Here is a 13,028-nt window from a genome sequence, read left to right on the forward strand (position 1 = left end):
CCCGCCCGGGGCCATGTAAAGCGCCAGCGGCCGGTGGGAGCCGAACCGAGCTCGAGCAGAGAAGCCGCCGCTGCCGGCCGGGGAGGCCCCGCAGTGGGGATCATGGCGACGTCTAATCTCTTAAAGGTGAGAGCGGGGCCCGGCCGAGTCCTGCGAGAGGAGGGGGGAGGCGGCGGGGCCCGGCGGCCCTGCGGGTGGCCGGACCGGGCAGGGCGGCGGGAACGGGGGCAGGGGCAGAGTTGGGCCGCGGGTGTCGCTGCCTGGAGTTGCCGCTCTCAGGGCCCTCCCGCAGGTGAGAGGCCTTGGGCCGGCGGCCTCGGCCCGGCCCGGCTCTGCCGGCCGCTCCTGCCAGCTGCCAGCACCGCGCTCCCTCCCCCCGGCTCTCCCCAAACACGCCTCGTTGGGAAACAGCGTTGCGTCGTGCGGATAGACAGGGCACGGTGTCTTCTCTTTGTTTATTTAAGAAAACCCGGCTGTATGGAGAATGAGTTTTAAGTTGAACAAAGAGTTGGAAAATGACTTCGCTGAGGGCAGGTGCCGTTATTGGGCTGGCCACCGTGTTCCAGTTTTTTTGTTAACCTAAGTTTTCCTGCAAAGGAAAACTCCCAGAGGCCTTWCGCTTATGTTAAGCAGCTTTGGTTTTGTAGTCATATGTTTTCAAGCACTTTCCCGGCGTTTGATGGCAGATGTCAGTCACCCCAAGCYGCTGCAGGTTGAAGATTTGAGTGGGACAGTCCAGTGTTTGAGCTCAGGACTGCCCATTCTGATATTTGCGGTATGTATGAGGAGAACACTGTGTGTGGCCTCTGAAGCCATGCCGGCACAGGGAAGATGGGCCTACTTGAAACACTATTATTAATGCCTCCAGTAAGTGTTTCTACACCACCAGGTAACTGCRGTGGTGAGATAGGCCTAAGAAAGGCTTTCTGCTTAACTTGAGGCATTAGCAAATGAAGATCTATATGAATATAGGCATAAACATGTGTTAAGCGCTGTGTATTATAGTTCAGTGTGGTCCTGAAAAAGTGCTGCTTGCATTTTAGCAACCTGACCCAATTTGGATCTATAGATCTAGCCTGAATCTGCTGGTTTTATTTATTACTCTGAGACATTGAATGTGAAGAAATGAGAAATAATTAATCCCTTATTTCTTCCTGATTTTTAAAAAAACTCCATATTAAAAAGATATGTTTAAAAAATGTTCCTTGAAATTGAAATATAATTGAAATTATTTTAAAGTAATTCCTGTATATTTTTATGTCTGTAAGATTAGAGGAAGCCAAGAACATGGGCAAAAAAAAAATAATGTCCCATAAGAAGCCATTTTGTGGAAAAGCATGTGTTCAGAGAGTTTTGTCCACTTGTTAATGTTTTAGACCATCTCCTGCTGTATATTTGAGAATTTCTGGAAAGTCYGACAACTGCTTTGATGATACACATGTTGGGATGGCTCACAGCAGATAGGGGAAACATAGACCTGTAAGATTTGTCAGCATTCTCTTCAGCTATTTTGAAAGGGTAATAAATGTTCAGTACAGAGTCGAAGGCCTCGACTTGGTGAGATGGCTCTTGCCAAACGGAAGTCTTTGTGTTAACTAGTCATGTTTTTGTCACTGATCTTTGAGTCATCAGTGTTTTGTATTGACAACAAAATATATATGCACAGTGTGTTTTAATAAAAATGGTGTAGAGCTATTTCTTCTAAAATAGGACTTTCTGGTCACTCAAAGTGTTTTTAAGTGCTTAACTTACTAATTAGTGAGTTTTCCAGTGACAGTAAAGGATAATTCCCACATTACAGAAGGARAAATTATACAGTGATTTGATTTTGTTTATAATGGCAAATAAACTAGTGTGAGAATTAGAACTCAGAAATTACCTTAGAAAGGTAAGGTCCTTCGTTCCCCAATTTCACTCATCAGAGTGCTCTTGGAGAAGCCAACTGTTGATTCCAGGTCAGTATTGCCTGGCAGTGCTTTGTGCCATCTGAGTYTGTCCAACATATTTCTGCTTTCATCTTTGAGGGGGAAAAAACAATGTCTGGGCACAGTAAAAATCCCAGGATAAGTAAGTCAGGTGTTAAAATCTGCAATTTTTTTCCCTATCTTTTCCAAATAAGCCTTCATAATCAAATCTGATTTGAGTATAGATAGGTCTTGATTTTGCCAGCATGAACAGGAACTGAGCATTTTCTTTTGTTTTCCCCCATTGTGGTTCAGCTTTCCGCCTTCAGAAAATGAAGTGAAATATTCCTTTCATATTCTATTAACAGATACTAGCTGGATCCAAATCTGACTGGCTGTCATAATTTTAAAGGGCATCATTTAAACTTCACTAGTGCATAATTTTCCTAATTGTCAATTCTTTCTTTTAGTGAGAAGCATGTTCTTGGAGAACCTTCTTTAAATGCACAATTAGAATGACCAATCGTGTTGAATAGTGGTGAGACAGAACAAACTGTAATATGATGGAAATACTGCAGTACYTAGCAAGAGCCATTACAGGGTCAGCTGGTGTCTGCCCCACCTGTAGCAGAGCCACTCTCCCTCCTTGAGGCAGTGGTTTTCTGCTAGGTGACCAAGCCATTTCCAGCAGTCTGCTAGAGTTTTTTGTCTCGACACATGTGATGCATATGACGCATTTAAAGTGGGGTACTTCACTTCAGGGGCCCTGTTGGACTTGTAACTTGTTCTCTTTGCAGTGGTGATATAGTCTAAACCAATTCACTCACATGACATGAAGACACTTGAGTTTTTCTACAGTTTCTGGAGCAGAAAGCACCTCAGCTTATTGTAGCACAAAGAAAACCTGTAGCTGTATCCAGGCTGGCAGATCTTTATACTATTATAGAGCCTTACTGGAGCTGCCAGCAAATGCAGGAGTCTATCATTGCAAGATGAACTGCAGCGTGAGCCTGATCTTAGGAAAGAAGCAGCAAAGGAAGCAACAGTTTTTTTCTATGGACTTAAGTGTGAATTATTATTTACCTTTGCATGTTTGTCACTGATAACTAGAAACACATTTGAAGTTTTTAAAATTTTCGACATRAAGTGCAAGTTTCCAGAGCTGTGTTTCAGGTTTATCTGTCTCTTCCTGGCTGCTTCCATTTAGGATATCCTTAAGAAGCTAGTGAGTGTTGCAGGCTRGTTAGTTACATACAAACGCTTTTCTTGTGGCTACTTTTCTGCTTTGAGTACTTGCTACAAGCATTACACTGATTTACAGCTACTTGTAGCAGAAATCAATCAGACAGTGTTTGTTTCCGCGTAGGGCATCATATTTCCTAGTTTATCCCTCTGTGAACTGGCTTTGGTATAAATACTGTCTGAAAACAGTGAGGCTGTCAAAGGTGAAGATGTTACTCATATATAGATCAGATGTACAGTAAGACCTAGAGGAGTCTGCTTTTCTAAAGTACTGTTTGGAGGATCTGGCAGAGATGAGATCTGAATTTCTGTGTGTCTTGAAATACAGAGAGTAGACAGCAAAGAGGAGCTCCAGATAGACATTTTGAGGTTCAGGGGGAGAGTAGCATGAAGGTGTCRGTGTATTGCTTTGCCTTGTTATATGTATTAGGTTTACATGCTAATGCATAGAATTGAACAGGGGAAAATATGATGCGTAAAGTACTATGTATTTCAGGTAAAGTTTAGTGTTAAAATGGAACTTTAATCTTTAGGAACAATTTTAATCAAGTGACTTTTGAAACAAATTATTTCATAAGTAGAGCTATTTTTCAAAGCATTAAAATTTAAACTCTAGAATGGCTACTTAGCCAGAGTATGGCTATCAGCTATAGTCCATGTTTTCAGAGAAGATTTGATAAGTGGAGTAATTTTATTTCATCAAAGGTGTGCYTTACTGTCCTGCTTATCTTTCGTTCAGAGCTGTGGTTGGAAGCAAGCTAGAAAAGAAAAATTGCCCAGGAAATACTGCTCAGAAATTGCATGGGTGACTTTGGTGACAACTATGAATTGCCACTATTTGACTTCTTCTATGAAATTTGTTTTCTCTTGTGCACTAATAGGGATGGAATTAATGAATGTCAATGATCCATGATAGGTAGTATTTAACGCACCATTTTTTCCTATAATTACTCTACAAAATTGTAATGTTATGGAAGTCTGAATCTACCTAGATGATGATGATGTAATATTTTTGGTTTTCAGTAAAGCTTTCCCTACTGTCTCTCAGAGTRTCCTTCTGGACAAAATGTCCAGCATTTGGCTGCATAAACACATCRTGTGATAAGTGGGCAATTTGTTCTTTATAGGGAATTGGGTGACATCAGACTGGAGACTTGTCACTAGTGGGGTTCCATAGGACTCTGTCTTAGGCCCTGTGTTTTCTTCAGCATCTTCATACATGGCTTGGACACAGGACTCAAAAGGATACTGGCAAGTTTGCAGATGATACAAACCTGGGAGGAGCTGCTGACTCCCTCAAAGGCACGGCGACCCTGCAGAGAGACCTGGACAAATCAGAGGAGTGGGCAACAACCAACTGTATGAAGTCCAAGATAGGGAATTGCTGGATTCTGCACCTTGGGTGGGGCAACCCTGGATGTATGGACTGACTGGGGACTGAGATACTGGAGAGCAGTGCTGGGGAAAGGGACCTGGGGGTCCTGGCTGATGACAAGTTGAACATGAGCCAGCAGTGCCCTGGCAGCCAGGAGGGCCAAGCGTGTCCTGGGGGGCATCAGGCACAGCATTGGCAGCYGGACAAGGGAGGGGATTGTCCCACTCTACTCTGACCTGGGGCAGCCTCACCTCAAGTGCTGGGGGCAGTTTTGGGTGCCACAATATAAGAAAGATATAAAGCAATTAGAGAGTGTCCAAAGGAGGRCAACAAAGATKGTGAAGAACCTTGAGGGGAAGCTGAATGAGGAATGKCTGAGGTCRCTTGGAGTGTTCAGCMTGGAGGAGACTGAAGGGAGATCTCTTTGCAGTCCACAKCTTCCTTGTGAGGGGAAGAAGAGGGGCAGGCACTGATCTCTTCTCTGTGGTGAGCAGTGACAGGACCCGAGGGAAKGGTCTGAAGCTGAGTCACGGTTAGTTTAGTTTGGATATTAGAAAAAGATTCTTCACCCAGGGGGTGGCTGGGCACTGGAACAGGCTTTCTGTGAAGTGGTCACAGCACCAGCCTGRCAGAGTTCAAGAACTACRTGGACTATGTGCTSGGGCACATGGTGTGATTCTTGGGGTCGTCCTGTACAYGGCCAGGAGTTGGACTTGATTGTCGTGGGTCCCTTTCAACTCAGCTTAACCTGTAATTCTGTGAATTGTTTGTTGAACTTAAAGAATAATTTAGTTGAGTAGGATTTTTCATCAATTAATTTCATTTCATCTTTGATTTAATGAAATCATAAAGGAGAAAATGTGAAAAAAAATTGCTCCTATGTATAGGAAACAAAGTTCTAAACTTCTCTGATGGCATTTCAGGACCAGTTTTATTTGATGAATTCTTGTTTTAAAAGTAGGCAGATACTGGTTATGAGTGGACATACMGTTTTTACAACAGAAGTTGTTTTGTTTGTGCTTCTTAGATTTAAATAGGTAATCACAATCTCAATCATACAAACAGTTGTGTTTGTAATCCTCGTCCTCCTCACGTTGTACAGTGAAACTGATCTTCTTCACAAAGATAGAATATTCAGGTTTTATCTTCAGCTGTTGTTGCAGAACAGATTTTTTTAACTCTTCTAGAAAACTTAAGGGGTCTTCTCTGAAATTCCAAAGGAAAACTTTTGAGGAAGTTGTTTGTATTTTCTTTCAAATGTCTTTTCTGGAACTTCTGGAACATCTGTTCAGTAGCTGGTCTTTTTAGTTCGTTATCCTTCAAAGAGGGACTTGGAACAGAAGTATCTGCAAGTAGAAGCTAACAATATTTGTGGGACTAGGAAAAATTAGAGCAACGCATCAAATTTTAGGATTTAAGATTTTCAAAGATGATGCATTAAATTATTTTTTTCAGTGAGAAAGAATAGGTTAAACTGTCTCTGATTTGACAAACAATTTATTATTCTATTCTTTATATTGAAAGATTTATAGGCTTTAACAACAGGGGCTGATTCCATGAAAGCCGTGCTCACTACCTGTCAATGGTGTGATAATCCTGTGAGGCCTCCAGGTGCTGTTGCTGTAAAAACAGTTACTGTGGTGTCTGTTGCATCTTTATAGCTTGAATATGAGGTATCTTTGCACTTAAGAACACCGGGGGGGGGGGGGGGGGGGGGGGGGGGGGGTGGGAGGGGGGGGGGGGTGCACAGAGGGGTATGGTTGCCAACCTGTGCTTCTTCTGAATACTAAACAAATTTAACTGTAAATTTCCATGTAGAAATTAATCAAAATGAGTGATTGAGGGAACATGGTGTGCTGCTTGTGGTTGTTTATCTGAAGAGATGTTAGTAGCAGAACAGTGCACTTGTCAGAATTTCAAGTAGTTGGACTGTATTAGTTGCTGTATTTGAAGTGAATTGTGTCAAGTGTAGTGTTTCTAGCCAAGATAATAATCTGTTCAAAAGTAAACAGTGCACTGGAACATAACCCTGCAGATAACCAGTTAGCGTGGTCTTTCTGCCACAAAACTTTAAATCAGYATATTCTTTTAATTGCAGGCTTTTCTTTTTAAAATGTGGAACTTTAAGCCAGTTGAATCATAACATATGCAGTAAAACTGCTTTTTTTCTCTTCAAGYCACTGTGTTATTTGGGGTTTTTTTAATAATGCAAGTTAGCCTGTATACTGTGATGAGATTTTTCAGAATAATCCGAATTATATGGGAGCACTTCATTTCTTTAGCTTTCCTCTTAATTTGTATTGTWAGTTTGAAAAATCCACCTTGGATTAGATTTTTCAACATGCTGTAAATAATTTTTATCTGCACCAGGTGTAGTCTTGGCCTTCAGACTGCATGTGGCCAGTTAAGCCACAGGAAGGGAGTCTATGATACAGCAGCTCCTCTACGTTATGCTGCTTCCTTCCTCCCTGTTTGCTGCTGATGCCAAAGGCATAGTGAGAGAAAAAAGGTACATGGTAGCATCAACAATACAATTCCTGATTCCTAGCTGCCATTTTGATCAGGGTAATTTATTCAATACAGGTTTGCAGCTGCCTCCTGACTTTCATTGCATGTATCTTGGTTGGGACTGTGAAGCTTACCCAAGTGCCATTCCTGTTGTCTGTGTGTAATTCCATCAACAACTGAAAAACACTTGCTAGAACTTGTTGCACTGTAACTAATGCAGTGATTAAATGAAGAATTTGGCAGTCTCTTTGAAACAAGAAATATCTCTGTCATTTTTAAAAATAATACTTACTGTGAGCAGTGTTCAGCTGTGGTGGAGTGGCTTAAATGCTAGCTTATGAGGGATACCTGAGAAAGTATTTTTTTTCTGTTAACTGTAGAAACTGCAATCCTTAAAGATAACTTAAGATAGTGGTTTATTAAAAATATTTTTTGTTGTCCATTTTAGAATAAAGGTTCACTTCAGTTTGAAGACAAATGGGATTTCATGCGCCCAATCGTTCTGAAACTTCTTCGTCAGGAGTCTGTTACAAAACAGCAATGGTTTGATCTGTTTTCGTAAGTAATTTTTTAGTATCTTACATCCTTCTGCATGATGGGAATACAGTTACTGAACTACTCCTCATACAAAAGTTACTGTGACACAGATAGTGTAGAAACACTGAACAAAAATGCTAGTTGAAGTTTTATTAAGTGGTAAGTGTGCCARCATCACTGTAAATGTGCAAGTCGAGCTTTGCTGAAATTCACATCTTTGCAAACAGGATGGAGAAAGAACAGCAGAGCTTTTGACTTAAGCTGATCATAGTAAACAGGTTTTATACCTGCCCACAATTTTTTTAGAATTAGAGAGAAAATATTTACTGCTGTGTCAGTAAATTCACTTAAAGGCAGTTTGCTAAATGTTACAGTATTTGATTTGAATGGCTTTCTTCTAAAATAAGTGAAGTAACAGTGTGGTGCAGTTTTACTGGTATAATTTGAATAGTTTTGTACCCTAAGAATGAAATGTAATAGTTTTCAGACAATGTTTTCATTAATGTGCTTTCTATAAACCCTGCCATTTTCTTCTCTCCTAAAAGCCAGAAATTGCTTTGCTGAAAGTTTTAGATGATGATTTTTTTGTGGCATGCATTGTGTGATTTTTGCAAACATGATATGAAAGTGAGTCACAAAAGATTTATCAGAATATATCTAAAATTATCTTTGTCTCAATGGGGTTATTTTCTCTCGGATGTAGTTGTAATTTAAATCTCGTTTGCTTTTTAAGATCTGTCACAACAGATAAAAAAATATTTTTTTCTCAAATGCAGTCTTGTTGCACTCTGTCTTTATTGCTGTTTTTGATGAGGACAATGTAGTGATTSTTCTTACACTGAGTTTAATGCACCTGTCACCTTTTTCTGCCAGCCAAGGGGAAAGGTAGTCTAACATGTAATGGGTTTTAATATCTTATGATGTCTCTGCAGTAGTAGTTGCCAGAAACATGGTATGGTTAAGGTACAAATTCAGTTCTGAGTCATCACTTTAATTTTTAATAACTAGTTCAATAATTCTGCATTGCAACTGAAACTTCATATTTATTTTTTTTTTTTTCTTGTCGCTGAGTTATTGAATAGAGCTTAAGTAACTTCATGGTTAAATTAAAGCTGTTGAGGGAAAGGATCCCACTTCCCTAGGTTTATATTTTTGGACAATGCTCTTTGTTAAGCTTCTTAATAAAAATGCAAAATCTGTAGGTGTCTTCTATGTACCTTTTGAGTATAATTATCCAGTACTGCTTTTTTGCACTGCTGTCAGAAAACGATGACATTCTAAATGCAGTAACACCTTTTCTACCATGAATGTTGTGTGAGTCTCACCGGTTAGGTTAGACCTCTGTAAACCGTGGGCCAGCACCTTTAATCTGTGTCAAAGCAACTTGTAAGTTTTGTCTTTTCAATTTTTTTGTCTTTTAAACTAAAATTGCTGGCTTTGTATTGAAATAACTGTGTTCCTTTAATAGGAGCAAAGTAATAGCTTTAGACTACGTAGGTGCTTTTCTGCAAAGATGTGGCCTTGCTACTGAATAGTGGAAGAAGAATCAGAGGATGGTAGTGAGTCAAAGGCTTGTTAAGCCATGTTATGTATGATGTATGGTTATGAGTGTAACTCGCTTTATTTAGTCTTCAGTGTGGAAAGAATAGGAGTTAAGTTACACTTGGTGGGCTGTCAGCTAGGGAAAATTTCATTTGAGTGTTGACTAAAACTCAGTAATAGAATTTTGCTTTGCAATGCTGTTTAGTAGCTTTTCTCCAGTAACAAATCACTTGAAAATGCTACCATTGCCATGAAATGTTTGAGTGATCTTATTAAACTAATTAAATAGTCTTTAAAATTATCTGATCCCTCTGGGTTCAAATTTCTCATGAGGAAGGTCTGTTTCCTTTATAGGATGTTGTAGTGCTTGGATTGTGAAACTCTCGGGGAAGGCTGCATGTTAATAGTATTTTAGAATTGCATGGGCTGAGTAGTAATGCTGCTACTGTTAAGTGATTTCTGTCTTTGTTGAAGAAAAGCTTTAAAAAATGTCCTTAATTAAATAAGGATTATTGAATAGATACTGAAAACAGAATTGTCTTACACATTTTCTTGACCATAGCCTTCTCCTAGATATGTTGCAGTTACTTGCTTCCAGGACTTTTCTTAAAGCTTYGGTCTCTTCCCCAAACATGTTTTCTCCCATTTATCACGGGGATCTAACTGTGTATTGTTTAACAATGGCAGATAAAAAGTATATTAATTTCTTAGACATACTGAAATTATGACTGTTAAGGCCTCATACGTTGCAGCATTAAATTTTRAATAGCTATTACTGAAAGGTGGATAAATTGTTTTCTAGAGATGTACATGCAGTTTGCTTGTGGGATGATAAAGGTCCAGCAAAAATCCATCAGGCTCTGAAGGAAGACATCCTTGATTTTATTAAACAGGCACAAGCAGTAAGTACTTAACATTTCATAACTTCTATTCACATTGCTAGAAAAATAGCCAAATAATTCTGACTTTTATTGAATYTAAATGCATTGCTTTTTGTTTGAAATATTGTGATGTTCTGGATATCATAGTTACCCTACAAACTTCTTTTGACAAAAAAAAGAGCCTTGAGCATTTGCCTTGATTCACTGCTTTCTCACAGTGCTTGAAGATGGGATGGGCAGTGATTTTTTTTGTTATATTAAAAACCAAAGCAGCATTATTTTTGTTTATCCAACAGTACTTACAGAATTTTCTTCCACTTGAAAACTTCTAAAGGCAGAATTTTCCATAAGAAATTACTCTCTGAAAAAACATAAGTTTGTATAGCTTCAGTGCTATTTTGACATGTTCATGCATAGCTTTAAAATAAGCCATATGTACAGCATTCTACAAATATCCATGCTATTGACTGAGGAAACTTCGCTATCCGGTTTTACGGGCTTCCCTCCAAATGGGTGGAGCTGTCAATAGACTCAAAGGAAATTCTTGTGTTTGTAAATACATGCTACAGAAAACATCTTTTGCTGTGGGGGATTTAAAAGAGGGAGTTGTGAAATTTAAAACAAAAAAATTAAAGTATCCCATGACAAAAGTTTTGAAAGATTTATATGCTKTATTTTTTCCTTTCTGTAGTGAAGTGATTTACACCACTAAGACTTTGCTTCAAGGAAAATAGTTTTTTAGAGAGACCTTTAAATAACACGGCATAAAAATGTTGATTTTTAAGTTCCAGAGCTAACCTGCTTACATGTATGAATGCCATGAGGCCTTTTGATGTGGTCTGTGTTAGCTATTATTTGCCAGACAGTTTTTTTGGCATTAGGATAGTCATTGTACAGTATAGCTAAGTTTTCAGGCTACAGTAGAATATACATGTTAACTATCTGTCTGGGTCTAATGAACAGTTAGTAGATACCATTGAATCAAAACTTGTCACTGTGTAGAACATAGCGTAGTCCTTACAGGTTTATGTTACTTTAATTTTTTTTAATATGATTGTACCAGTACATGCCTTTAGACCAAAGGTTTAAATTTTTGCCTGCAGATGACTTAAAAGGAGAAGAAAAAAGTTTAATTTGTAAAATTTGGACTTACTGAGTGCTTGTTTGCTGTTCTCTTTCTTTGCCCTTTCGAAATGACCCATATGACATGGGTTAATAACTATCTCAGGAAAGTAAATGGCACTTCAGTATRTAGACTTTCTTAGTCTGATATATATTAGAGTTTTATATGGGGAGTTATTTTCAGCATAAACTAAGTCAGCCCATATTTCATGCAAAAATTGATTTATATATTACCTCCTCTGCTCCCCCCACCTGCAGAGAGTGCTGAGTCACCAGGATGATACAGCCCTCCTCAAAGCCTACATCGTGGAGTGGCGCAAGTTCTTCACGCAGTGCGACATTTTGCCCAAGCCATTCTGTCAGTTGGAGATCACTCTGATGGGCAAGCAGGGCAGCAACAAGAAGTCCAACGTGGAGGACAGCATTGTTCGAAAGGTGAGTGAGTGTTACTGCCAGAGGGCTTTGTTKCACAGCTTCAGTAACAGCACCGAGGGGATTCTGGAGCTCAGGATGATATTGCACCAATCATGCAGTGTGATGCATCGTCTGGCTTTGGGAAGGTCAGGGTTTTTTTTTTCCTTGTCCACAATAGTTTGACTTTGTTTCTCCAGTTTTGCTTTGGCCATTAACACAGATGGGGCTTCCACTGTGCCTCTTTGGGGCTGGACCAGAGGCTCCAGGCTCCATTGGGTGAGTGTGGAGCAGTGCACCACCCCAGCCTCACAGAGCTTGCCCTACCCACCCTCCCCAAACACATTCTTTAGTTGTTTTGAGCTATTAATCATTTCTCCATTCCCATTCACCCTCCTATTTTGGCATTTTGTCCTCTATACCTCTTGAAGACCAGGAAGAGAGARCAGCAGCAGCAAGGGATTGCTGCCTCAGATTACCATTTTAGTTTTCATTGTTTGTTGGAGAAAGCATTTGGCAGAGCATTTGGCAAACTTGAAATCTGCTTTTTGCAGAAGGTAGGAGAACTAAGAAATTAAAGAAGAAACAAGGTGGAGTGGACAGAGTAGTGAGGAGAATCTGAGAGAAAGAACTGGTTTCTAACAATTCAGGTTTTAGTCAGGACTGACGCTGATGGGGGCGTCTTGTCTCTCATATGTCCCGTTAGGATCAGTCCATGGTTGGGACATGAATGCCCAGAGTCTCTAACCTATGTCATTATTTCATATTCACTGCTGAAGGTCCTCTTGTTYATGGCATCATTCTCTGTAGTTTTCTAAAAAGTCCCTTGTGGAAACTCTTCCCTAGCTTGAGAAGTTCTTCATATAGTCACGCAAAGTGACGTGTGTTTTCCTTCAAATATCTCTGTAAAATTTCCCTATCCATAACATTTGGAAGCATTCTGACCATGAGAAAGCTGTTAATATGCCTGCCAGGTTGCTTGATGTTTTCACTGTTTCTTCTCCAGTTTTCATTCACTTCAGGTCTTTTAAACAGTGCAATATATTGTGTATATCAATAAAGTTAAAATACTGAAAATATTAGTTGAGGAAGTGYTATCAAATAAAGCTTTGCTTCTACAAATGTTGATGTGTTTTAAATATTCTCTTCCAACACAGAATACTTAAGTGTCAGAAATGAAAATTTAGGTGAAATTGAGAGACACTTATGGAGAATTAAGAGGGAAGCATAGTAAACTTAGGTCTCTTGAAATCTGACTTACTAGGTGCTAGCTGTWTTTAAAATTTACAAAGCAATAATGGAATAAGATCATCTAATCTTTACTATTAACTTTGTCACACAATGGTGTGTGGTGTGAAGTCATCTTCAGCATTTTTTTAGTAAACTTATACATARTTGTGAGGTGAAGCTTGAATTAGTAAATTTTATGATTCCAACCTGCTTTTCTGTGTTTGTGTAGACATACAAATATGCTTAAATTACTTTCATACAAGTTACTGTGAAGTT

The 13,028-nt window shown here is 39.4% G+C and overlaps 1 protein-coding gene across 2 annotated transcripts in view; it reads left to right on the forward strand.

The window, feature by feature from the left end:
- Window positions 1–6: 6 nt before the first annotated feature.
- The window catches only part of CUL5 (cullin 5), a 33,334-nt gene continuing 20,312 nt past the window's right edge, over window positions 7–13,028 (forward strand). For both annotated transcript variants that reach the window (XM_057372493.1, XM_057372494.1), the window contains exons 1-4: window positions 7–126; window positions 7,478–7,587; window positions 9,911–10,010; window positions 11,370–11,546. In XM_057372493.1, coding sequence (XP_057228476.1) covers window positions 103–126; window positions 7,478–7,587; window positions 9,911–10,010; window positions 11,370–11,546 — 411 coding nt within the window. In that variant the 5' untranslated portion in view covers window positions 7–102. The remainder of the gene's footprint in view (window positions 127–7,477; window positions 7,588–9,910; window positions 10,011–11,369; window positions 11,547–13,028) is intronic.

Source organism: Malurus melanocephalus, unplaced genomic scaffold, assembly GCF_030028575.1.
Source record: "Malurus melanocephalus ecotype Western Australia unplaced genomic scaffold, MMel_1.1 scaffold_172, whole genome shotgun sequence".
Classification (NCBI taxonomy): domain Eukaryota; kingdom Metazoa; phylum Chordata; class Aves; order Passeriformes; family Maluridae; genus Malurus; species Malurus melanocephalus.